General features: G+C 36.1%; 1 protein-coding gene across 2 annotated transcripts in view; it reads left to right on the forward strand.

The window, feature by feature from the left end:
- The window catches only part of CEP350 (centrosomal protein 350), a 266,687-nt gene that overhangs the window by 194,533 nt on the left and 44,997 nt on the right, over positions 1–27,157 (forward strand). For both annotated transcript variants that reach the window (XM_077157158.1, XM_077157159.1), the window contains 2 exons: positions 10,218–10,364; positions 20,837–20,994. In XM_077157158.1, the coding sequence (XP_077013273.1) occupies positions 10,218–10,364; positions 20,837–20,994 (305 nt within the window). The remainder of the gene's footprint in view (positions 1–10,217; positions 10,365–20,836; positions 20,995–27,157) is intronic.

Consider the following 27,157-nt stretch of genomic DNA (forward strand, 5'->3'; position numbering starts at 1 on the left):
TACATGATCTTAGTGGAAAGGCTTTCAGTCTCTCTCCATTGTGTATGACGCTAGCTATCAGTTTTTCATATATTCCCTTTATCATGCTGTGGTAGTTACCTTTGATGCTGATCTTTTGGAGTGTTTTTATCAGAAAAGGATGCTGAATTTTGTTGAATGCTTTTTCAGCATCAATCGAGATGATCATGTGATTTTTCCTGTTCAATTTGTTAATATGCTGATTTACATTAATTGATTTTCTTGTGTTGAAGCATCCTTGCGTTCCTGGTCATGGTGTATAATTCTTTTATTGTGCTGTTGGGTTCAATTTGCTATTTTATTGAGAATTTTTCCATCTATGTCCATTAGGGAGATTGTCCTATAGTTTTCCTTTCTTAAAGCATCTTTACCCAGTTTTATTATTAAAATGATATTAGCTTCATAAAATAAGTAAGGTAGAGTTCCTTTTTCCTCAATTTTTTGGAAAAGTTTTGAGCAGGATTGGTGTTAGTTCCTTCTGGAATGTTTGATAAAATTCCCCTGTGAAGCCATCTGGCCCTGGGCTTTTCTTTGTAGGAAGATTTTTTTTTTTTTTTTTTTTTTTTTTAAAGGAAAGACAGAGAGAAGGAAGGAAGGATAGAAGGAAGGAAGGAAGGAAGAAAGGGAAACATTTCCAAACATTTTCTTGCTTTATTGTATTTTGTTTTTCCGTTTTTGTTACATGGGCTGGGGCCGGGAATCGAACCGAGGTCCTCCGGCATAGCAGGCAAGCACTTTGCCCGCTGAGCCACCGCGGCCCACCCTGTAGGAAGATTTTTGATGACTGATTGAATCTCCTTACTTGCTATTGGTTTGTTGAGATCTTCTCTTATCTTCCTGAGTCAGTGTAGCTTGTTTGTGTGTCTCCAGCAATTTTTCCATTTCATCTAAGTTGTCTAGTTTGTTGGCATATAGTTGTTTATAGTAACCTCTTATAATTTCTTTTATTCCTTCCGGGTCTGTGGTAAGGCACCCTTTCTCATTTCTGATTTTGTTTATTTGTATCCTCTCTCTGTTTTTCTTTGTCAGTCTTGCTAGTAGCCCTTGAATTTCACTGATTTTCTCAAAGAGCCAACTTTTGGTTTTATTGATTCTTTCTATTGTTCTTTTGTTCTCCCATTCATTTATCTCTGTTTTAATCTTCGTTATTTTTCTTCTTTTATTTGCTTTGGGGTTATTTTGCTCTTCTTTCTCAAGTTCTTCCAAGTGTGCTAAGTCCTCAATTTTTGCTCTTTCTTGTTTTTTAATATAGGCATTTAAGGCAATAAATTTCCCTCTCAGCACAGCCTTTGCCACATCCCATAATTTCTGATAAGCTGTATTCTCATTCTCATTCATCTCCAGATAGGTGCTGATTTCTCTAGCAATTTCTTCTTTGACCCACTGGTTGTTTAAGGATGTGTTAGTTTATCACAATATTTTTGTGAACATTCTTGTTCTTTGATGATTATTGAGATCCAGCTTCATCCTGTTGTGATCAGAGAAAATGCTTTGAATAATTTCAGTGTTTGTAAATGTGTAAAAACTTGTTCTATGCCCCAGTATATGATCAATCCTGGAGAATATTCAGGGTAGAGAATAATGTATATCCTTGGGCTTTGTGGTGCAATGACTATATATGTCTGTTAGGTCTAATTCATTTATCAAGTTATTTAACTTCTCTCTTTCCTTGTTGATCTTCTGTCTGATTGTTCTCCTCTAGAGGAGGAGACTTCAGTAGATCTCCTACTATTATTGTTGAAACATTTTTTCAACAATATTTTTGAAAGGACATTTCATTTTTGAAGGACATTTTTACTAGGTATAAAATTATTTTCTTCGAGCACTATTAAAGATGTCATTTTCCTTTGTCTTCTGACTTCATTTTTATGATATCACTTTTATGAAGAGGTTAGTCATCAGTCAATACTTTTTTTTTTTACTTTTTAATGCAATGATTGAGATATATTCACACACTATACGATCATATAAAATATACAGTGACTCACAGCATCATCACATAGTTGTGTGTTCAACACCACAATCAGTTTTTGAACATTGTCATTATTCCGGGAGAAAATAAAGAGACTATCCAAAACATCCCATACCCTTTGAAGCACATAAGCATTTAATTTTGAAGAGATCCAGTTTATCTCTTTCTTCTTTCATTGTTTGTGCTTGGGTAAAAGATCTTAATAGTCTTTTGAAGTCTGTTTTTAAGATTTTTAAAATTCTATGTATGATTTTTTTCAGTAATTTTATTATGTGTGGTTTTCTTTGTATTCATCCTGTTTGGGGGTTGCTGAGCTTCTTGAATCTGATGGGTTTTGCATTGCATAAGTGTTTTAAAATTAACTCTTGATGTATTGCTTCTGCCTCTTCTATCTTCTTTCCTTTAAGGACTCCAGTTGGACATATGTTAGACCATTTGAGTATACCCCAAATCTCTCTTGTGCTCTGTTCCTATTTCATTATTTTTTTTAATTGTGTTTCGATTCAGAAAATTTTTATTGACCTATCTTTGAATTTGGTAGTTGTGTCTTCTGCTTTCTCCAAAGTATTGTTAATCCTATCCAACAATTTATTAGTTTGATGTTTTTGTTCAGTTCTAGAATATCCATTTTATGATTTTTGATACATTTTAATTCTATGTTGCAGTTCTCAACTTTCTCATTTTTTTTGTCTGGATTTTCCTCTGTTTTTGAACACATTAATCATAGTCATTTTAACTTCCTTGTTAGTTTGAGGGACTAATTTTTCTCAAGTTTATAATAGTACAGATTTTTTAAAGAAAATGTGGAAAAAAATATTCTTTGACCCAACTGGAAACCCCTGGAAAGTTATCTTATAGAAACTAAAAGCACAAGAGTGTAAAGATACAGGGTCTAAGATATGGTTGCAGTTATATCAGTTAGGATGTTTTTAGCCGTTGGTGCAATAGCTGTTAGCAGTTTGGTCACACATCTTTGCACTAATGTATCCCAAATAGAGAACATATTTTCCTATGGCTTATGCTTTAGAAAAGCTAATCTTCTTCCTCTTTTTTTTTTTTAATCACCTAGAAAGGAGTCTCTTCTTTCTTCTTGGCCTAAATTGGGTGAAGTTATACTTTAACTGGTTCAGAAACCTGGGCCTAAGCCAGTAGTGGTTATCGGAATATACTCTGTGGAACCCTGAGGGTCCCTGAAATCCTTTCAAGAAAAGGGAGATCAATACTGTTTTCACAGTAATACTGGGACATGCATTTATTTGCCCTTCTCACTATGTTAATAGTTGCACTAAATAATGCAAAAATATTGATGGGTAAAACTGTTGGCACCTTAGCATTTATCAGGCTATTGTCACCGAACTGTACTGGTAGTCCTTGTGTTCTTCACTGAAACACAATTGAAGTTAAAAAACAAAAGCCAGGTGGTGCAGTGGTGGCTCAGTGGCAGCTCAGTGGCAGAATTCTCGCCTGCCATGCCAGAAACCTGGGTTCGATTCTGGTGCCTGCTCATGTTTAAAAAAAAAAAGCAGCGTTTCTCTTGAGTACCTTGATTAAGTAGTAAAATTATTTAGATTATTGAGTTCATCTTTTTTATGTTCTAAGTGACAGAGATTTGAAGCCCAAAATAAAGCACTTTTGCTGCATACCAGAGTGCACTGATTGATCCAAGGATGTGTGCAGTTGTTTGAATGAAAAACTGAACTAGCCATTTATTATTTTTTTTTTTATGGAATACCATTTTTACTTGACATATTGATTTACCTGCAGACTTATGGTGCTTATTCAGATTTGAGTATTTGGCATTTTATCAAAGATGTCCAAATTGTGCCTGTTACTTCAGAGAAAACAACCAACAGTATTTTTTGTCAGTAGTAAATGTCAGATGAACTCAACATCTTAGTTTTTCATTTGAAATCAGAGGTGATTTTTTTTTTCTGCTGCTCCTCCCTTTTGCTGGATTCGGTCATCTAGCTTTTTTTATTTAATAATTTTTTATTAATTAAAAAATTGCAAGATAAATGAAAGTGAGGGGTAAGGGGTATGGTACGTATATACATTTTTTCTCTATTATCATTTTATTTCTTTTTCTGTTGTCCTTTTATTTCTTTTTCTAAATCGATGCAAATGTACTAAGAAACGATGAATATGCAACTATGTGATGATATTAAGAATTACTGATTGTATATGTAGAATGGAATGATATCTAAATGTTTTGTTTGTTAATTTTTTTAATTAATAAAAAAAGTTTTAAAAAATTGCAAGAAAGAAACGCAAACATTCGTAATATGTGCTCATTCTATACTACATATATAATTGGTAATTCACAATATCATCACATAGTTGCATATTCATCATCATAATAATTTCTTAGAACATTTGCATGAATTCAGAGAAAGAAATAAAAAGACAACAGAAAAAGAAAAAAAAAATTTTTACGTACCATACCCCTTACTCCCTTGCATTGATCACTAGCATTTCAAAGTAAATTTATTTTAACATTTGTTCCCCCTATTATTTTTATTCCATATGTTCTACTCGTCTGTTGACAGGTAGATAAAAGAAGAGACTAGACAAAAGGTTTTCACAATCACACAGTCACATTGTGAAAGCTATATCATTATACAACCATCATCAAGAAACATGGCTACTGGAACACAGGTCTACATTTTCAGGCAGTTCCCTCCAGCCTCTCCATTACATCTTGGATAACAAGGTGATATCTATTTAATGCAAAGAATAAACTCCAGGATAACCTCTCGACTCTGTTTGGAATCTCTCAGCCATTGACACTTTGTCTCATTTCACTCTTCCCCCTTTTATTCGAGAAGGTTTTCTCAGTCCCTTAATGCTGGGTATCAGCTCATTCTAGAGTTTTTCCCAATCCCTTGATGCTAAGTCTCAGCTCATTCTGGGATTTCTGTCCCACGTTGACAGGAGGGTCCACACCCCTGGGAGTCATGTCCCACGTAGACAGGAGGAGGGTGGTGAGTTTGCTTGTTGTGTTGGCTAGAGAGAGAGGCCACATCTGAGCAACAAAAGAGGTTCTCTTGGGGGTGACTCCTAGGCCTAATTTTGACCTATTCTCTGTGGGGTTAAGTTTCATATGAACAAACCCCAAAACTGGGGGCTCAGCCTATAGCTTTGGTTGTCCACACTGCTTGTGAGAATATCAAGAATTCAACTTGGGGAGGTTGAATTTTCCCCGGTTCTCACCATTACCCAAAGGGGACTTTGCGAATACTTTTCCACTCACTGATCCAGTCACTCTGGGATTCATCAGAGCATCACTCTGGACAAACCAACAAAATCTAATGTCCTCCCAAAGGTTCCATATACTTATGTTGTTCAGCCAACTGTCTACATAAATTATATTAGGAGATGCACTAGTCAAAATATAAATTTTGTACCAAATAAAAATTTTTTGCTTTAGTCTCACACATAAGTTGAAATTTTAAAGTATTAATTACCATCTGTTTTCAGCACCCTGCAGTAATGACATTCCACTGTTCTTCCTCATGCAAAAACATTTTTAAAATTTGTACATTTAGTCACTATCGTTATACACTCTAGGAATTCCTAGATTTAACCATCTCAGTATTTACCGTCTATCTTTCTTATTTCATTTATGCCCCCAGCCTTCCTCCCTCTATCATTCTCACATGCAGCTTCATTCAGTGTTTTAACATAATTGCATTACAGTTAGGTGGTATTGTGCTGTCCATTTCTGAGTTTTTATATTCAGTCTTGTTGCACAATCTGTATCCCTTCAGCTCCAGTTACCCAATATCTTACCCTATTTCTGTCTCCTGATGGTCTTTGTTACCAACGAAATATTCCGAGTTTATTCACTAATGTCAGTTCATATCAGTGAGACCATATTTGTCCGTTTGTTTTTGGTCAGTCACACTCAGCATAATGTCCTTAAGGTCCATCCATGTTGTTACATACTTCATAACTTTATTCTGTCTTACAGCTGCATAATATTCCATCGTATGTGTATGCCACAGTTTGTTTAGCCACCCGTCTGTTGATGGACATTTTGGCTATTTCCATCTCGTGGTAATTGTAAATAATGCTGCTATAAACATTGGTGTGTCAATGTCGATTTGTGTCCTTGCTCTCATGTCCTTTGAGTAAAGAGCATATAGATGGGTCCTGTTTTTTAATCCATTCTGCCAGTCTATGTCTTTTGATTGGGGAGTTTAATACATTAACATTTAGTGTTATTACTGCGCAGGTAGTACTTTCTCCTACTATTTTGCCTTCTGAATTTTATATGTCATATCTAATTTTCCTTCTTTTTACCTTTACTCATAGTCTTCCTTTCTACGCTCTTCTCCATACCTTTTCCTTTTGTGTTTTCGTATCTGTCTCTAGTGCTCCCTTTAGTATTTCTTGCAGGGCCGGTCTCTTGGTCATAAATTCTCTGTGATTTTTTTGTCTGAAAATGTTTTAATTTCTCCCTCATTTTTGAAGGACAATTTTGCTGGGTATAGAATTCTTGGTTGGCAGATTTTCTCTTTTAGTAATTTAAATATATCATCCTACTGTCTTCTCGCCACCATAGTTTCTGCTGAGAAACCTATGCATAGTTTTATTGGGTTTCCCTTGTATGTGATGGATTGCTTCTCTCTTGCTGCTTTCAAGATCCTGTCTTTCTCTTTGACCTCTGACATTCTGATTAGTCAATGTCTTGGAGTACGTCTTTTTGGATCTCTTCTCTTTGGGGTACACTGCACTTCTTGGATCTGTAATTTTAAGTCTTTCATAAGAGTTGGGAAATTTTCAGTGATAATATCCTCAGTTTTTCTCCTCCTTTTTCCTTTTCTTCTCCTTCTGGAACACCCAGAGCACGTATATTCGTACGCTTCATATTGTCTTTCAATTCCCTGAGTCCCTGCTCATATTTTTCCATTTTATTCCCTATATTTTCTTCTTCTTTCCGGATTTCAGATGTTCCATCCTCCAGTTCACTAATCCTATGTTTTGTCTCTCGAAATCTACCATTGTAGGTTTCCATTGTTTTTTTCATCTGTTCTACCATACCTTTCATTCCCATAAGTTCTGTGATTTGTTTTTTCAGACTTTCGATTTCTTCTTTTTGTTCATTCCTTGCCTTCTTCATATCCTCCCTCAATTTATTGATTTGGTTTTTGATGAGGTTTTCCATGTCTGTTCATATATTCTGAATTAATTGTTTCAGCTCCTGTATGTCATTTGAATAGTTGGTTTGTTCCTTTGACTGGACCATATCTTCAGTTTTCCTAGTGTGATTTGTTATTTTTTGCTGGCTTCTAGGCATTTAATTGCCTTAATTAGTTTATTCTGGAGATTGCTTTCACTTCTTAGGGTTTTCTTGTTGGATGAGTTTGTTGTTTATCTGTTCTTTGACATTCAGTTCAGCTTTTTCTGAACCTCTAGCTTAAGTTTTGTTTAACAGAGGAGAAATTTTCAGTTCTTGTTTTCTTGTTTCTTGCGCTGCTTGTATGGTGCCTTTTTCCCCCACACTTAGGAGAGTTTACTTAGGTATTATTGACCCCAGCCAAATTTTCCCAGACCAAACAGTCCTCCTGTCAGAAGGAAAGAGTCACCTGCATTGGTTTTCCCTGAGGGTGAGACCCAAGTTGAAAGACTTCCTGTGAAGTCTCTGGACTCTGTTTTTCTTATCCTGCCCAGTATGTGACGCCTGTCTGCCTTCAGGTCCCACCAGCATAAGATGATGAGGTACCTTTTACTTTGGCAGATTCTCCCTGCTGGGGGCAAGGTGGAGACAAAGGAGAGGTTGTAGGCTGGTTTTAATGGCTTCAAATTACCAAGCCCTGGTGTCTGAGTTTCTTAAAGGAGGGATTCCACCTGAGTTGGACTTCACCCCTCCCCTGGAGAAGGCACAGGCTCCAGACAAGCCTTCAGACGAGCTTGCTTCTGCCTATGCCTGGGGCAGTTGCATCCGGAGAAGCCCTGCCGCTGTGTCCAAAGGCAGTCAAGCCTTTGTAGAAACACAGCCACAAAAACCTCTGTTCCTTCTTTTTTTTAAATCCTTTTTCCATCAGCCCTGCCCCCTGGGTGCCAGGTTGAAAATAAGTGACCTCCACTTTGACCAGGTTCGTCTGAGCTGGGGGCCTATTTTTAGTAGTCAGAATTTGTTCGTTAATTCCACAATTGACGTTTAGTTGGACTCAGCCCCTGCTGCTGGTAAAGTCTCTTTCCTTTCCCCTCTGGGAAGCAGCTTGTGGGGGAGGGGCACCGACCGCCACGGCTTGGGGAACTCACCGTTCTGGGGGGTCTCGCAGCCGGTCCAGCTTTTCCAGACTCAGGTACGCTGTGTGTCTGGGCACTGATGTGGCCCTAGGAGCTATTCTGTACTGTTTCTGGTTATTTAGTAGTTGTTCTGGAGGACGAACTAAAATGCGCACATTGTTAAGCCACCATCTTGGCCCGGAAGTCCCTCAGTGGTTATTTTAATGAATGTGATTATTTGGTATTGTTTAATGAAATGTGCCAGTACTTGCAAGATCTGTATAACTTGGTGAACCATATTTTCCAAATGATCAATACATGATGTTACAAAATTAAGCGTTAGGTAAAGACCCATTCAAAATGCAAGGTAGACCAATAGATTTTATATAACAATACAGAAAAGTCCTTGATGTGTTTTCAGAGTCCATACTGTTAATTTCCTTTAAGAAACTACCACCTCTCAAGCTTTGATATAGCATCACCAAGGGATATCCACAATTATACTGCAAAGGCTATTAAAATACCCCATTTTTACCAGCTATATATGAGAAAGCAAATATGAGAATCTAGCTGTCTTTTATTGTCAGATAATAAAGATATTTCAAAAAAGCATCCATCCTTCTCACTAAATTTGTATTGTTTTAGAAAATTAAAAATGCATATGATACCCTTGTATACTTGTGAAACAATGAGAATGAAAAGAGAAAAATAATGTCTTATTATTATTATTATTAAAATAGCCTGACATGAGGTTCTTTGAAAGGTACCCTAGAGGTCTGTGGACCGCACATCAAGAACTGCTGCTCCTGAGAAATTCATACATGTGCCCAAGGTGACTAGTATAAGGCTGTTCATTTTATCATTTTTTTGTAATAGTGAGAAATTGACAACCACCTAAAAATTCAACTGCAGGGAGACTGGATAAATGAAATATGTATTTCTCTAATGTAACTTTATGTAGGATTAGAGGGAATTACCTAGTTCTATATAAATCAAGGTGGAGAGATTACAGAAGTAATATCTAGTATATAAAGCAAAATTTAAAATATGTCCGTATATTAAATTTGTAATAATTTTTAAACACATGAGCCAATATAGTCTGTGGTTTCTGTTTTGTTTTGTTTTGTTTTACAAGTAAGTACAGATATTTGTCAAAGAATTAAAAAAGAATATGCTGAAAAGATAAGCACCAAAGTCATGATAGTGGTTGCTTCTGAGAATTTGAAGCAGGGGATTGGAGGCTTTGGTTTTTCCTCTAATGCTTTATTTCTTTAAGAAATTAAAGGCTAGGAGAAAGTACATTAGCAGTCGTTAATTTGGGGGTTTAGGAATGTGGCTATCATGCACTCTTCTGCATTCTTAGATAGTTTCAGGAGATCTCTAACAGGATTAAAATAAATTAGGAGCAACTTATTGTCTTTATTGTGTCATTTTTATTGACAGGAAAAGAAATTAAAATAAGTTTATGAAGAAAGGACAATATTCACAGTTCAGTATATCATCATCTTCTGTCCACTTAATTAACAGGGAATATGATAATATCTTATATGGGTAAAGTTTGGTGCAGTGAGTCTCAAATGTTTCTGGTGTCATTGTAAGTGGTAACAATTTTTAGAGATATTTTAAGGGCCTTAAAAATATTTTGAGAGCCACAAATCATTTTGTGATCTTTGACTTGTTTATCCTACTTTTTAAATTCTCTGCTAAAGAGCTCATCCATAGTATGAAACAATCATAGACATTAAAGTATAATTTATGGTGGAAAAATGTATAAGCTTTTAAAATAATGGGTCATTTTAAATTATTTTAAAGTGATGAGTTAAGTATGATACTATTTTTCCTCCTTTATTGTTTAAAATTTTTCAGTATTATTATTTTATCTGTAAGTAATGTATATTTTTAATCTATGTGATTGGATTTTCTTTTAACAATATTACTTTGGATTTGTGTCCTTCAAATCTCAGTCTTTCTCTTTTAACTCTTTAAACCTTAGGCAGAAATTAAACGTCTACAAGAAGCCAATAAGGCAGCACGGAAGGAAAGACAACTGATTCTTAAACAGCAGGAGGAGATAGAAAGAATCCGACAGACTACCATAAAACTGCAGGAGAAGTTGAAGTCTGCAGGGGAGAATAAACTGGTAAATTACTCGGATGTATTAATTTGTTTTCTATCTCATGTTGCTTGCTAAATACCTAATCCAGCCTCATGTTATAATATGAGGGATTTGTTCTTTCTAACATTATGATTCAATAATGAACTGGGAATAGGTTCTATGTATGCACCTTTGTGTATAGTGAGAGTTTTTACCTTTTTTTTCCCCATGAAATGTTTAGGTTTTCAAAGGGATATATGGTTCCTACAGTAAAGTTTTTTCCATTTGTAAAGTAAATTGGGACAGAGAGCCTTGAGCTTGTTTATCAGCCTAAATATTTTCTGCAGAATTAATGCGAGAGACTGTTTTTATTCTTTATATGATACCTATTTCAGCTATCCATTTTTAATATAATATACAAGATTTCAAGGAAATATTTAGACAAAAGAAATTTTAGACCTATTCCAAAACACTGTAAAGTGTCAGTTTAGAGTTGGGAAACCAGATTGTATTGTAGTTTAATTTAATAAATCCCAAATAGTTTCCGCTTTGATTTTTCAAATATTTTTTAAATTTTTGACAGTCTTATAGTTACTGAAAAATTCAAATGCAGTATGAAGAACTTTTTTTTCTTGAGTCATTTGAGAGTAAGTTGTTGACATGATGCTCTGCTAGCTCCCACCCATACATAGTTACTTGTGTTATCTATAAGATGTATATATTACTTACAAGAATATTTTTTTACATAAACACTATACAACCATCATAATTAGAAAATTAACACTGATACATTACTACAATTCAATCCTCAGACCCCATTCAATTTCACCAGTTGTCATAGTAGTGTTCTTTATAGCAAAAGATGATTTCAGAATTACATGCTACGTTTAGTTTTCATGTCTCTTTAGCCTGATAAATTCCTCAGTCTTTCCTTGACTTTCATGACATTGACATGACAGTTATTTTGTAGAATATTCCTCGACTTGGATTTGTCTGATGTTTCCTCATGATTAGATTCAGATTGTCCCTTTTTAGCATAACATAAATGATGCTATTTTCCCATTGCATTTGATCAGGTAGAATTTGGTTTTTATTTTCCCGTTATTGATGGTGTTCATTTGGTCATTTGATTGAGGTGGTTATCTGCCAGATGTCACTGTAAAGTTACTCTCTTTCCTTTGGTAATTAATAAGAACTTTATATGGTGGTATTTTGAGACTATTGAAATAATCCAGTTCCTTGTCAAATTTAAATTTGTTATTTTATTTATATTTTATTTTTATTTATGGACTCGTAGATTCCAGTTTTACTCAGAACTACAATTTGCTGCTTTTTTTAAAAATTTATTTATTAATTGAAAAAAAATTTAACAAACCAAATAAAACATTAACATATATAATCAGTAATTCACAATATCATCACTTAGTTGCATATTCATCATTTCTTAGAACATTTGCATCAATTCAGAAAAAGAAATAAAAAGACAATAGAAAAAGAAATAAAATGAAAACAGGAAAGAAAAAGATTATACCTACCATACTCCTTACCCCTCTCTTTCATTGATCAGTAGCATTTCAAACTAAATTTATTTTAGCATTTGTTCCCCCTATTATTTATTTTTATTCCATATGTTCTATTCTTCTGTTGGTATAGTAGATAAAAGGAGCATCAGACACAAGGTTTTCACATTCACAGAATCTCATTGTGAAAGCTGTATCATTGTTCAATCATCATCAAGAAACATGGCTACTGGAACACAGCTCTACATTTTCAGGCAGTTCCCTCCAGCCTCTCCATTACATCTTGAACAACAAGGTGATATCTACTTAATGCCTAAGTATAATGTCCAGAATAACCTCTCGACTCTGTTTGGAATATCTCAGCCATTGACACTTTATCTCATTTCTCTCTTCCCCCTTTTGGTCGAGACGGTTTTCTCAATCCCTTGATGCTGAGTCTCAGCTCATTCCAGAATCTCTGTCCCATGTTGCCAGGAAGGTCCACACCCCTGGGAGTCATGTCCCATGCAGAGAGGGGGAGGGTGGTGAGACTGCTCATCACGTTGGCTGGAGAGAGGCGCCACATCTGAGCAACAAAAGAGGCTCTCTTGGGGGTGACTCTTAGGCCTAAATTTTAAGTAGACTTGACCTATCCTTTGTGGGGTTAAATTTCATATGAACAACCCCCAAGACTGGGGGCTCAGTCGGTAGCTTTGGTTGTCCACACTGCTTGTGAGAATATCAAGAATTCAACTTAGGGAAGTTGAATTTCACCCCGCTCTCACCATTCCCCAAAGGGGGCTTGCAAATACTTTTCCACTCACTGATCAAATCACTCGGATTCATCGGGGCATCACTCTGGACAAACCAACAAAATCTCACGTCCTACCTGAGATTCCAAGTTTTTATGACGTTCAATCAAACTATCCACATAAGTTATATTAGGAAACGCTCCAGTCAAAATATAAATTTTGTAACAAATAAACATTTTTTGCTTTAGTCTCACATATAAGGTGATATTTTAAAGTATTAATTATCATCTATTTTCAGCACCCTGCAATAATGACATTCCTTTGTTCTTCCTCATGCAAAAACATTTTTAAAATCTGTACATTGTACATTTCACTATTATTATACACTCTAGGCATTCCTAGATTATACCATCTCAATCTTTAACATCTATCTTTCTTTCTGATTTCAATACGTCCCCAGCCCTCCTCCCTCTGTCATTCTCACATGCAGCTTCATTCAGTGTTTTAACATAATTGTATTACAGTTAGGTAGTATTGTGCTGTCCATTTCTGAGTTTCTGTATTCAGTCCTATTGCACAGTCTGTATCCCTTCAGCTCCAATTACCCAACGTCTTACCCTATTTCTATCTCCTGATGGTCTCTGTTACCAACGAAATATTCCAAGTTTATTCACTAATGTCAGTTCATATCAGTGAGACCATACAGTATTTGTCCTTTAGTTTTTGGCTAGTCTCACTCAGCATAATGTTCTCAAGGTCCATCCATGTCGTTACATACCTCATAAGTTTATTCTGTCTTAAAGCTGCATAATAATCCATCGTATGTATATACCAGTTTGTTTAGCCACTCATCTGTTGATGGACATTTTGGCTGTTTCCATCTCTTTGAAATTGCAAATAATGCTGCTATAAACATTGGTGTCCAAGTGTCCGTTTGTGTCTTTGCCCTTAGGTCCTCTGAGTAGATACCTAGCAGTGGTATTCCTGGGTCATATGGCAATTCTATATTCAGCTTTTTGAGGAATCGCCAAACTGCCTTCCACAGTGGTTGCACCATTTGACATTCCCACCAACAGTGAATAAGTGTACCTCTTCTCCACATCCTTTCCAGCACTTGTCGTTTTCTGTTTTGTTGATAATGGCCATTCTGGTGGGTGTGAGATGATATTTCATTGTGGTTTTGATTTGCATTCCTCTAACGGCCAGGGACGTTGAACATCTCTTCATGTGCCTTTTGGCCATTTGTATTTCCTCTTCTGAGAAGTGTCTGTTCAAGTCTTTTTCCCATTTTGTAATTGGATTGGCTGTCTTTTTGTTGTTGAGTTGAACAATCTCTTTATAAATTCTGGATACTAGACCTTCATCTGATATGTCATTTCCAAATATTGCCTCCCATTGTGTAAGCTGTCTTTTTACTTTCTTGATGAAAATCTTGGATGCACAAAAGTGTTTAATTTTGAGGAGCTCCCATTTATTTATTTCCTTCTTCAGTGCTCTTGCTTTAGGTGTAAGGTCTATAAAACCGTCTCTAATTATAAGATTCATAAGATATCTCCCTACATTTTCCTCTAACTGTTTTATGGTCTTAGACCTAATGTTTAGATCTTTGATCCATTTTGAGTTAACTTTTGTATAGGGTGTGAGATACGGGTCCTTTTTCATTCTTTTGCATATGGATATCCAGTTCTCTAGGCACCATTTATTGAAGAGACTGTTCTGTCCCAAGTGAGTTGTCTTGACTGCCTTATCAAAGATCAAATGTCCATAGATGAGAGGGTTTATATCTGAGCACTCTATTCGACTCCATTGGTCAATATTATCTATCTTTATGCCAGTACCATGCTGTTTTGACCACGTGGCTTCATAATATGCCTTAAAGTCCGGCAGCGTGAGACCTCCAGCTTCGTTTTTTTTCCTCAAGATACTTTTAGCAATTCGGGGCACCCTGCCCTTCCGGATAAATTTGCTTATTGGCTTTTCTATTTCCGAAAAGTAAGTTGTTGGGATTTTGATTGGTATTGCGTTGAATCTGTAAATCATTTTAGGTAGAATTGACATCTTAACTATATTTAGTCTTCCAGTCCATGAACACGGTATGCCCTTCCATCTATTTAGGTCTTCTGTGATTTCTTTTAACAGTTTTTTGTAGTTTTCTTTGTATAGGTCTTTTGTCTCTTTAGTTAAATTTATTCCTAAGTATTTTATTATTTTAGTTGCAATTGTAAATGGAATTCGTTTCTTGATTTCCTCCTCAGATTGTTCATTACTAGTGTATAGGAACACTACAGATTTTTGAATGTTGATCTTGTAACCTGCCACTTTGTTGTACTCGTTTATTAGCTCTAGTAGTTTTGCTCAGGGTTTTTGACATATAGTATCATATCATCTGCAAACAGTGATAGTTTTACTTCTTCCTTCCCAATTTTGATGCCTTGTATTTCTTTTTCTTGTCTGATTGCTCTGGCTAGAACTTCCAACACAATGCTGAATAACAGTGGTGAGAGTGGACATCCTTGTCTTGTTCCTGATCTTAGGGGGAAATTTTCAGTTTTTCCCCATTGAGGATGATATTAGCTGTGGGTTTTTCATATATTCCCTTTATCATTTTAAGGAATTTCCCTTCTATTCCTATCCTCTGAAGTGTTTTCAACAGGAAAGGATGTTGAACTTTGTCAAATGCCTTCTCTGCATCAATCGAGACGATCATGTGATTTTTCTGCTTTGATTTGTTGATATGGTGTATTACATTACTTGCTTTTCTTATGTTGAACCATCCTTGCATACCTGGGATGAATCCTACTTGGTCATGATGTATAATTCTTTTAATGTGTTGTTGGATACGATTTGCTAGAATTTTATTGAGGATTTTTGCATCTGTATTCATTAGAGAGATTGGTCTGTAGTTTTCTTTTTTTGTAATATTTTTGCCTGGTTTTGGTATGAGGGTGATGTTGGCTTCATAGAATGAATTAGGTAGCTTTCCCTCCACTTCAGTTTTTTTGAAGAGTTTGAGCAGGGTTGGTACCAATTCTTTCTGGAATGTTTGGTAGAAGTCACATGTGAAGCCATCTGGTCCTGGACTTTTTTGCGGGGGGGGAAGCTTTTTAATGACTGATTCAATTTCTTTACTTGTGATTGGTTTGTTGAGGTTATCTATTTCTTCTTGAGTCAAAGTTTGTTGTCCATGCCTTTCTAGGAAGTTGTCCATTTCATCTACATTGTTGTATTTATTAGCATAAAGTTGTTCATAGTATCCTGTTATTACCTCCTTTATTTCTGTGAGGTCTGTGGTTATGTCTCCTCTTCCATTTCTGATCTTATTTATTTGCGTCCTCTCTCTTCTTCTTTTTGTCAATCTTGCTAAGGGCTCATCAATCTTATTGATTTTCTCATAGAACCAACTTCTGGTTTTATTGATTTTCTCAATTGTTTTCATGTTCTCAATTTCATTTATTTTTGCTCTAATCTTTGTTATTTCTTTCCTTTTGCTTGCTTTGGGGTTAGTTTGCTGTTCTTTCTCCAGTTCTTCCAAGTGGACATTTAATTCCCGAATTTTTGCCTTCTCTTCTTTTTTGATATAGGCATTTAGGGCAATAAATTTCCCTCTTAGCACTGCCTTTGCTGCATCCCATAAGGTTTGATATGTTGTGTTTTCATTTTCATTTGCCTCGAGATATTTACTGATTTCTCTTGTAATTTCTTCCTTGACCCACCGGTTGTTTAAGAGTGTGTTGTTGAGCCTCCACGTATTTGTGAATTTTCTGGCACTCTGCCTATTATTGATTTCCAACTTCATTCCTTCATGATCTGAGAAAGTGTTGTGTATGAGTTCAGTCTTTTTAAATTTGTTGAGACTTGCTTTGTGACCCAGCATATGGTCTATCTTTGAGAATGATCCATGAGCACTTGAGAAAAAGGTGTATCCTGCTGTTGTGGGGTGTAATGTCCTATAAATGTCTATTAAGTCTAGCTCATTTATGGTAACATTCAAATTCTCTGTTTCTCTATTGATCCTCTGTCTAGATGTTCTGTCCATTGGTGAGAGTGGGGAATTGAAGTCTCCAACTATTATGGTAGATGTGTCTATTTTCCTTTTCGGTGTTTGCAGTGTTTGCCTCACGTGTTTTGGGGCATTCTGGTTTGGTGCATAAATATTTATGATTGTTACGTCTTCCTGTTGAATTGTTCCTTTTATTAGTACATAGTATCCTTCTTTGTCTCTTTTAACTGTTTTACATTTGAAGTCTAATTTGTTGGATATTAGAGCTACTCCTGCTCTTTTCTGGTTGTTATTTGCATGGATTTTTCACTTTCAACCTATGTTTATCTTTGGGTCTAAGATGTGTTTCCTGTAGACAGCATATAGAAGGATCCTGTTTTTTAATCCATTCTGCCAGTCTACGTCTTTTGATTGGGGAGTTTAATCCATTTACATTTAGTGTTATTACTGTATGGGTAGTACTTTCTTCTACCATTTTTCCTTTTGGATTTTATATGTCATATCTAATTTTCCTTCTTTCTACACTCTTCTCCACACCTCTTTCTTTTGTGGTTTTGTATCTGTCTCTAGTGCTCCCTTTGGTATTTCTTGCAGAGCTGGTCTCCTGGTCACAAATTCTCCTAGTGATTTTTTGTCTGAAAATGTTTTAATTTCCCCCTCATTTTTGAAGGACAATTTTGCTGGGTATAGAATTCTTGGTTGGCAGTATTTCTCTTTTAGTAATTTAAATATATCATCCCACTGTCTTTTCATCTCCATGGTTTCCACTGAGAAATCTACACATAGTCTTACTGGGTTTTCCTTGTATGTGATGGGTTGCTTTTCTCTTGCTGCTTTCAAGATTCTCTCTTTCTCTTTGACCTCTGACATTCTGATTAGTAAGTGTCTTGGAGTACGTCTTTTTGGATCTATTCTCTTTGGGGTACGCTGCACTTCTTGGATCTGTAATTTTAAGTCTTTCATAAGAGTTGTGAAATTTTCAGTGATAATTTCCTCCATTGGTTTTTCTCCTTTTTCCTTTTCTTCTCCTTCTGGGACACCCAGAGCACATATATTCGTACACTTCATATTGTCTTTCAGTTCCCTGAGTCCTTGCTCATATTTTTCCATTTTATTCCCTATATTTTCTTTTTCTTTCCGGATTTCAGATGTTCCATCCTCCAGTTCGCTAATCCTATGTTCTGTCTCTCAAAATCTGCCATTGTAGGTTTCTATTGTTTTTTTCATCTCTTCTACTGTACCTTTCATTCCCATAAGTTCTGTGATTCGTTTTTTCAGACTTTCGATTTCTTCTTTTTGTTCATTCCTTGCCTTCTTCATATCCTCCCTCAATTCATTGATTTGGTTTTTGATGAGGTTTTCCATGTCTGTTCGTATATTCTGAATTAATTGTTTCAACTCCTGTATGTCATTTGAACTATTGGTTTGTTCCTTTGACTGGGCCATATCTTCAGTTTTCCTAGTGTGATTTATTATTTTTTGCTGGTGTCTAGACAATTACCTTAATTAATTTATTCTGGAAATTGCTTTCACTTCTTTTACCTAGGGTTTTCTTGCTGGACGAGTTTGTTGTCTTTCTGTTCTTTGATATTCAGTTCAGCTTTCTCTGGACCTCTAGCTTAGGTTTTGTTTAACAGAGGAGAAATTTTCAGTTCGTGTTTTCTTGTTTCTTGCGCTGCTTGTATGGTGCCTTTTTCCCCCACCCTTAGGAGTGTCTACGTGGGTATTATAGACTCCAGCTGGGTTTTCCTGGACTAAACTGGCCTCCTATCCGGGGGAAGGAGTGCCCTGCATCAGTTGTTCCTGATGGTGAGACCCAGTATGTTAAAAGCCTTTTCCATGAAGTCTCTGGGCTCTGTTTTTCTTATCCTTCCCAGTATGTGGTGCTTGTCTGCCTGCGGGTCCTACCAGCATAAGATGATATGGCACCTTTAAGTTTGGAAGACTCTCCCTGCTGGGGGCATGGTAGAGACGGAGGAGAGGTTGTAGGCTGGTTTTAATGGCTTCAAATTACCAAGCCATGGGGTCTCAATTCCTTGAGGGCCGGATTCCACCTGAGTTGGGCTTCACCCCTCCCCTGCGGAAGGCACAGGCTTGAGAGAAGCCCTGAAAGAAGTTTGTTTCTGCCTTGCCTGGGGCAGTTGCAGCCTGAGAAGTCCTGCCACTGAATCCAGAGGCAGTCAAGCCTTTGTAGAAACAGAGCCACAAAAACCTGTTTGTTTTCTTTTTCCATCAGCCCTGCCCCCTTGGTTCCTGGGGAAAAATGAGCAACCTCGGCTTTGACCAGGTTTACCTGAGCTGGGGGCCTATTTTTAGTAGTCAGAGTTTGTTTAGTAATGTCACAATTGGTGTTTGGTTGGACTCAGTCCCTGCTGCTGTTAAAGACTCTTTCCTCTCCCCTCTGGGAAGCAACCTGTGGGGGAGGGGCACCAGCCATGGCAGCTTGGGGAACTCACGGTGCTGGGGGGTCTCACAGCTGATCCAGCTGGTCCAGACTGGGGTATGCTGTATGTCCAGTCACTGACGTGGCCCCAGGAGCTGTTCTGTACTGTTTCTGGTTATTTAGTAGTTGTTCTGGAGGACGAACTAAAATGCGCACGTTGCTGAACTACCGTCTTGGCCACCTGTTGCTATTTTTTTTCATGCTCGTCCCAAATGAGCCAGTAGGAGCCTCTTCAAGTAGATTTCTGCATCCTTCTGATGTGTTCCCCTCATCTTTGAGCACTTTCGTGCTTTCTAGAACAAAAGGTTTTTTGATCATCTTGCCCCACCCTTGAAATTGGCCATTTTCCCCAAGGAATCTTTTTTTTTAATGATTAGGCACCAGGAATTGAACCTGGCCCTCTGCCATGGGAGATGAGAATTGTGCCACTGAGCCACTGTTGCCTGCCTTCCCCAAGGAATCTTGATTTTAATTTAGTGAGAAAGTTTAGAAAGTAAGATCTGGTGCTATGCATACTTACTGCTATTCAGATGTTGCTGCTCCTGAGCAACAAATCTAGGGAATGTACGTGTGTGTTTGCGTGCACATCTGTGCATTTTACGTGTGTATTTATTTCTGTGTGTGTGTGTATGCGTGCGCACGTGTGTGTGTATAAAAAAACATGAGTTCATACTGATACCTCCAATTCCAGGCCAGCACCAAAGAGTTCATTCTAGTTTTCTCTTTGTTTGGAACTCCCTTCTCTGGCAGATACCTTGTTGACATTTTCCTTAATACAGTTAATTATTCAGTCAATCCCCACTGTGTAGCCAATCTCCCATAACCACGGCCATCCTATTCCCCAGGTGGATGCCTTTTCACCTTGTACCAGGCCATTTCCAAGGTAGATGCTCTTTTTTGAGTTCTCACTCCCTAAGTCACTGACATTCCAGGCAGGAAGTCCTCTGTGGGCATACCATTCTGATTCTTGTTTGGGCTTATGTCTCTCCTTATAATGAGCTCCTCCCCCACACAAAAACATCCTACTTGCCCCCTATGGGATCTGACTCCTTACACAGGCTGTCCTCTTATGTTAGTTGCTCTCTTTATCCCACTCAGACTGTGACAGCTCACTCTGGACTCTCTTGTCTCCATACCTGCATGAACACCTGCCTTGCTTTGCCCTATCTAATGACTTCAGGACTGGAGTAAGAGGAAAGGAAAAGAGAAGGGATCTGCTTTGCTTTTATTATCTACAAATTTAAAAGTTGTGACTATCCCCACCCATTTTCCTAAAAGTAATGAGAATAAATGACTATATATGGGACAAACTTACTAACCAATTAAAGTTTTACTCTTTGTTCATCATAAATAATAATGATTAAGTCAATAGTCCCTAAGTTTATTATATTGCAAATGTGTTAATTTGTGAAAATATTGTTTTCCATAAGAATAACCATCCTCCAATATGATTGAAATAAATTCTGTATATTCCCTTCTCCTTTGTGTCTGTCTGTCTATATATATATATATATTTCATATAATTTTTAGTGTCAGTGATTTTGTGTTCCATTTAGAGGTTCAACTTGAAAAAGCTATAGAGAACATTTAGATACTAGATTACTAATAAGTATTGGAGTAAGTTGTTTGTATTTCTTAGATGTCTTTTTTTTTAATTATTACACTTTGTGATATATTTTTTGCCCCGTGGTTAATACTTTAATTTCAGCTATTATTGTAGACATTATTTTGAAGATCGCCTTAATTTTGAATTGATAGTATTGAACACTTCAGACTCTTAATTTCCAGTAAAATTGTAACATTTTGCCCTTTTCTATTTGCAGGACTCTAATAATGATGATGATACAAAGGAGAATAAGACAGTGAGTCCTGGTCCTACTGACTTGGAGATTCGCAGTCCTTCTCCGATTTCAATCTCCAGCAGTGAAACTAGTAGCATTATGCAGAAACTCAAGAAAATGAGAAGCCGCATGGATGAAAAGTAATTTATTTTTATAAATATCTTCTATTCAGTTACATCGAAAATAGTAGTGACAAGTAATTTTTTAATGTGTTTCATTAGGTTAGATTGATAAGGCATAATTTCTTCTGGATTTGGTGGCATTTTAGCAGAATTATTGGATCAACCTAGATGCCTTTAGATCTTCTTTATAAAACAGTTTTTCTCATTTTAATACATACTTAAAAGAAAAAAAATAGTATTTGCAAATATACCCATTACAGCGTTTTCTATTTACTTTAAGCTTAATAATTATAAAAGTTGTCTGAGGACTTGTCTACTGACTTTGGGGAACAGCTAATGTTATATTCTTAAATCTCATTCTGTGGCTCTCTGGCTTATTCAAACAGAAGGGTGAAATTTTAACCTAGTGAGTAGGCATGAATTATTCATTTGAAGCCAGAAATTTCAAATTCTTCTGGAATTGAATGATTTGACAGCCTTTCAGTTTTACCCTTAAATCAGTTATATTACCGTTCTTCTAAAACATTTCTAAGTTTTTTTTTCTTTTTTACTTTTTTTTACTTGATCTTCATTTTTTGTTTATCTATGTATTATTTTTAAAAGTCGCTTTTAAAGAAAACTACTCCTACTTAGATATAGCCCAGTAGGTATCAGCTTCATTCGGGTAAAATGACATTTATATGAGAGTTTACTCTTGGGTATGCTTTTAATTGCTGTTATAAATTAGCTTCTTTGGACACTGCCCTTAACTCTGTAACCTCTACGCTTATATCTAGTTTTATTAAAACCCATGAAATATATAAAAGAGGCTCATTTACAAAGTTTTGTTGACTGCCATATTTTTAATAGTTTTATTATAAGCAATGAACAGACATACAAACATTCTTGACATACAGACATACTTGACATGGTTATAATCAATGGCTCACAATATCATCACATCATCACATAGTTGTGTATTCATCACCATGATCATTTTTTTGAACATTTGCATCTCTCCAGCAAAAGGAAGAAAAAAAGAAAAAACTCATACATTCCATACCACTTACCACTCCCTTTCATTGACCATTGGTATTACAATCTACTCAATTTATTTTAACCTTTGTTCTCCCTATTATTTATCTTTTTATCCATATTTTTACTCATCTGTACATACTGTAGATAAAAGGAGCATCAGACACAAGATTTTCACAATCACACAGTCACACTGCTAAAGCTATTATCATTATGCAGTCATCTTTAGGATACGTGGCTACTGGAGCACAGCGCTATAGTTTCAGGCACTTCCCTCTAGCCAGTCTAAGGCACCATAAACTAAAATGGGGATATCTATATAATGTGTAAGACTAACCTCCAGGATAACCTTTTGACTCTATTTGAAATCTCTCTCAGATACTGACGTATTATTTTGTCTCATTTCTCTCTTCCCCCTTTCAGTCAAGAAGATTTTTTTAATCCCTTAATGCTGAGTCACAACTCATTCTGGGATTTCTGTCCCATGTTGCCAGGGAGTTATACCCCTGGGAGTCATGTCCCATGTAGACGTGGGGGGGGGGGGGCAGTGAGTTTGCTTGTTGTGTTGGCTGAGAGAGAGGTAGGCCACATCTGAGCAACAAAAGAGGTTCTCTGGGGGTGACTCTTAGGCCTAATTTTAAGTAGACTTAGCCTGTCCTTGCGGGGATAATTTTCATGGGACTGCCATTTTAAGTTGCCAGTTTGAACTACAGATTGAACTTCGGCATTGTACTACACTTCATGAAATTTAATGATGCTATGTATTAATAATGTGACAGCAGTGTATGACTTAATTTTTGAATGATCAAACAGTTGTCAGCCAATCCTATTTCCTGTGAGTGGCATATTTTACATTGTCATTTCATTGCTAGAAAGCCATTTCATAACATAAAAATACTTAAATTGATTATAAAAATAAACCTTTTTTACATATTTTTATTGAAAAATATTCACAGACAAAAAATAAATTCTTGAAAATAAATATAAATTTTTAAGAGAAAATGTAAGCAGGCTAAACCAAATAATGCTGTGTAAATATTTCTTTTGGATGATATCCATGGGATAAACTAAGGCTTCTTCAAGTAGGAATTTATTGAAGTTTAGACTAAAGATGCTGTCTTATGTTCTTGATAAAAATTTTCCAGTAACCAGCATATGTATGTTATATTTCTCCAAGGATCTTTGAATTCAAAATCAGAAGGATTGCGCTTGTAAATTTTCATCACTGATTTGGTATTTATAATCTGCCTCCAAATGTCTTTGAATTGTAAATACGACCCTTTAACCTTTTATTTCACTTATAGATCTTCCTTGCCAAGCTTATGAATAATATTCTAATGATTTAACCACATCTGTAGAAGAAACACCTGCTAGTCACTTTGTGCCATCAATCATTTTCTGTGGTGCTTATTTCAACTTTAAAAATTCTAACAAATTCAAGGTTAGATTTACTGGCTTTGTTCCAAGTTTTTTAATTTTCCAAAATATGATACTCTTGGAATTTTTGCATTATTGCTCTACCTTCCATTGCAACTACTGTAGTCAACCTTTGAGAAGTTTGTCAAAGAGAATAGACCTCAAGGCGTTCAATGACTTGATTTATTTAGGCAATGCATTTGTGGTTTTGGTAGGGATGGGGGAGTGGGCCATAGTAGTGGCAAAGAAACTAAGTTTAATGTTTGTATGACAGTGTGAAATTTAAGGGTAAACTAAAGTATTTTCTAAAATTTGCAATGCTTCAAAAAGGAAGATTATTGTTAGTGTAGCCTTTTTCTGACCTCCACAATAAAATAATGTATTTAGATTTCCAAAACTATAGAATTAGATCTCATTGAATGGTATTGGAGTACAGTTCAGTAAACCAAGAGTGGGTTAATTTCATAGTAGTTTCCTATAATAAATGCCTTGCAAAAAAATCTTTTGAACTTTTGCTGCTTTATAACCAGTCACTATTTAATTTGTTCCATTGCCTCCAGGAGATTGCTATTTTATTGATATAAAACACTTGTTAAAAAGTAGTCATCCTTCTCAACTAACTTTTGGGGAAAATTGAGTTTAACTTTTTGGGGAAATTCTTCATTTATTCTTATTTTTAATCCTCTGAAATCTGGTTTATAACAAATATCTTTCTAAAGTAAATTAAACCATGTTTAGCTACAGTGAAAGATTTCCTTCTTTATTTCGTTAAAATTGATATTTCTAATTTATGACTTTTTTAACCTCTTTATTGAGTTGATATTTTAGAAATAATTTTCATATCTCAGTTTAGTAAAAAGCAAAAAAGAAATTAGTTTAAAAATGTGTATACATATATATATATGTGTGTGTGTGTGTGGTTGCAAAATACATGCAGTAGGGACCCCTGGGAAAATGGAAAAATAGGGAGGGAGCTGCAGAACCTACTCCTCTCAGAAAAGCAGCAGGTAGAAGGCAGAAACAATCCAAATCAACAGTTCTGGGCCACCAGAGACCAGGGGAGTTCTGTACATCTAAAGAAATGCAGGATGAAGAGACGAAGAAACCGTGGCTTCTGATGCGCATTCCCAAACCTCCAGGGAAGGTTGATTCGTGGAGGCAGGGGGAGGGAAGGGATTGCTGCAGACTGGATGGATGGCCACAGGAGTCCTCCTCCCCCATTACAAAGGGGATCATAGCTCAGTAGTGATCCAGATACTGGCTAGAAAATTTATAATGCAGGTTTCCACTGTTCCAGTCCGTCCCGATTAGTACCACTGGGTGCCATTGTATTGACCACATCAGAGTTGGAACTGGCAAACGGCCATATTAGCCTACCTTTGTAGGGTTGAGATGACTAGGCTGCCAAAGAGCACCATCTTCTGGGCAGGCTGGGAAATGTAGCCTAATAACATGGAAGGGAAAAAAAGACTTTTTGGAGTCTTTCCTGACCCTCTTCCAAGGCCCTTTGGATCTGTTCTGCACCTCCTACTCAGCATTCTTTTGGCTAGGAAATACTGATGAAACAACAGTCAAAGAAGACCCTTAACAAGAACCCAATTATCAAAATCCTAGACAATAGAAGAAAACAACCTTCAGAATAAACCCAACAAGGTATCAGATGTCTAGATATCAACAAAAAAATCACAAGACATACTAAGATACATGAAGATATAGCTTAATCAAAGAAGCAAAAAGTTGGAGGACATAAAGAATTTGCAACAACTCATCAAAGATGTTCAAATCTCCTAAATCAATTCAAAGAAATGGTTAAAGAGATAAAGGATATTAAGAATACAATATATGAACATAAAGAATTTGAAAGCATACAAAGAAAAACATCTTATGGGAATGAAAAACAATAAATGAAATTTAAAATACACTAGAGGCACAAAACAGCAGATTTGAAGAGGCAGAAGAAAGTATCACTGACTAGAAGAAAGAGAATCTGAATTTGAATAGATAAAAGAACAGAGGAGAAATGAATAGAAGAATTTAAGCAAGGTGTCAGAGAATTGACAACACAAAGTGCACAAACATACACCTCATGGGTAGAGAAGGGAAAAGGCACAGAAAGGATATTTGATGAAATAATGACCCAAAATTTCCCAACTTTTATGAAAGACATAAATATGCACATCCAAGGTATTTGGACACAACGTAGTCCAAACAGAATAAATCTGGATAGACCAACTTCAAGACACATTAATCTGACTGTCAAATGCCACAAAGAGAGAATTTTAAAAGCAGCAAGAAAAAGTGATTCACCGCATATAAAGGAAGCCAAATAGAATTCAGTCAGTTTTCTAATCAGAAACCATGGAGTCAGGAAAGACAGTGATGTGACATATTAGGGTACTGAAAGAGAAAATTTGCCAGTCAAGAATTCTTTATCCAGCAAAGCTATCCTTCAAAAATGAGGGAGAGTTTTAAATATTCACAGAAAAACAAAAGCTGAGCGAGTTTGTTAACAAGAGAGACTGCCCTACAAGAAATACTAAAGGGAACTTCTGCAGGCTGAAGAGAAAAGACAGGAGAGAGAGTCTTGGAGGAGAGTGTAGAAATGAAGATTATCAGTCAGGGTAACAAAAAGGATAAAAAGAGAGAAAAAGATGTGATAAAGCCAAAGGATAAAATGACTGAAAAACGTGCTGCCTTTACAGTAATAATACTGAATGTTGATAGATTAAATTCCCAGTCAAAAGGCCATAGATTGGCAGAATCAATTTTTAAAAATGTGTGTGTATATATATACACACACACACACACACACATATGTATATATGTATACGTATATATCCATCCATCCATAGTTTACAAGAGACTCATTTTATACCTAAAGCTACAAATAGGTTGAAAGTAAAAGTGAAAGGCTCGAAAAAGAGTTCCACATAAGCAATAACAACAAAAAAAGTTGGGGTAGCTATACTAATATCAGACAAAATAGACTTTTAATGCAAAAATGTTATATAAAGCAAAGAAAGATTATATATATTAAAAAAAGGGACACCAAAAAGAAATAAAAATCAAAAATACCTGTGCACCTAACTAGGTTTCCCCAAAGTACACCAGGCAAGCATTGGCAAAACTGAAGGGAATGATAGACATCTCTACAATAATAATGGGAGACTTCAACATACCACTCTAATCAATAGAATATCTAAGCATAGATCAGTAAGAGAGAACCTAAATAATATGATAAACAAACTAGACCCAACAGATATAGAGAAAGAGAGAGCACATTGCACCCCAAAACAGGAGTGTATGCATCCTCAAATGCTTATGGGTCATTTTCTAGGATAGAACATGTTAGGGCACAAAATAGGTCTTAATAAATGTTAAAACATCGAAATTATGCAAGGCACTTTCTCTGATCATAATGGAATGAAGCAGGAAATCAATAACAGCCAGAGAACTGGAAAATTCACACATATATAGAGGTTAAACAGTCATAAACAATCACTGGATCAAAGAAGAATTTGTAAGAGAAATCATAAATATCTCAAGATGAATGAAAATAAGAATACAACATACAAACTTGTGGGATGCAGTGAAGACAGTCCTGAGGAGGAAATTTATGGCCCTAAATGCCTGCATTAAAAAGGAAGAAGGAGCTAAAATCAAAGACCTAACTGAACACCTAAAGAAACTAGAGAAAGAAAACAAACTAATCTCAAAGCAAGCAGAAGAAAAATAAAGATTAGAGGAAAAG

This window comes from Tamandua tetradactyla, chromosome 4, assembly GCF_023851605.1.
Source record: "Tamandua tetradactyla isolate mTamTet1 chromosome 4, mTamTet1.pri, whole genome shotgun sequence".
Classification (NCBI taxonomy): Eukaryota; Metazoa; Chordata; class Mammalia; order Pilosa; family Myrmecophagidae; genus Tamandua; species Tamandua tetradactyla.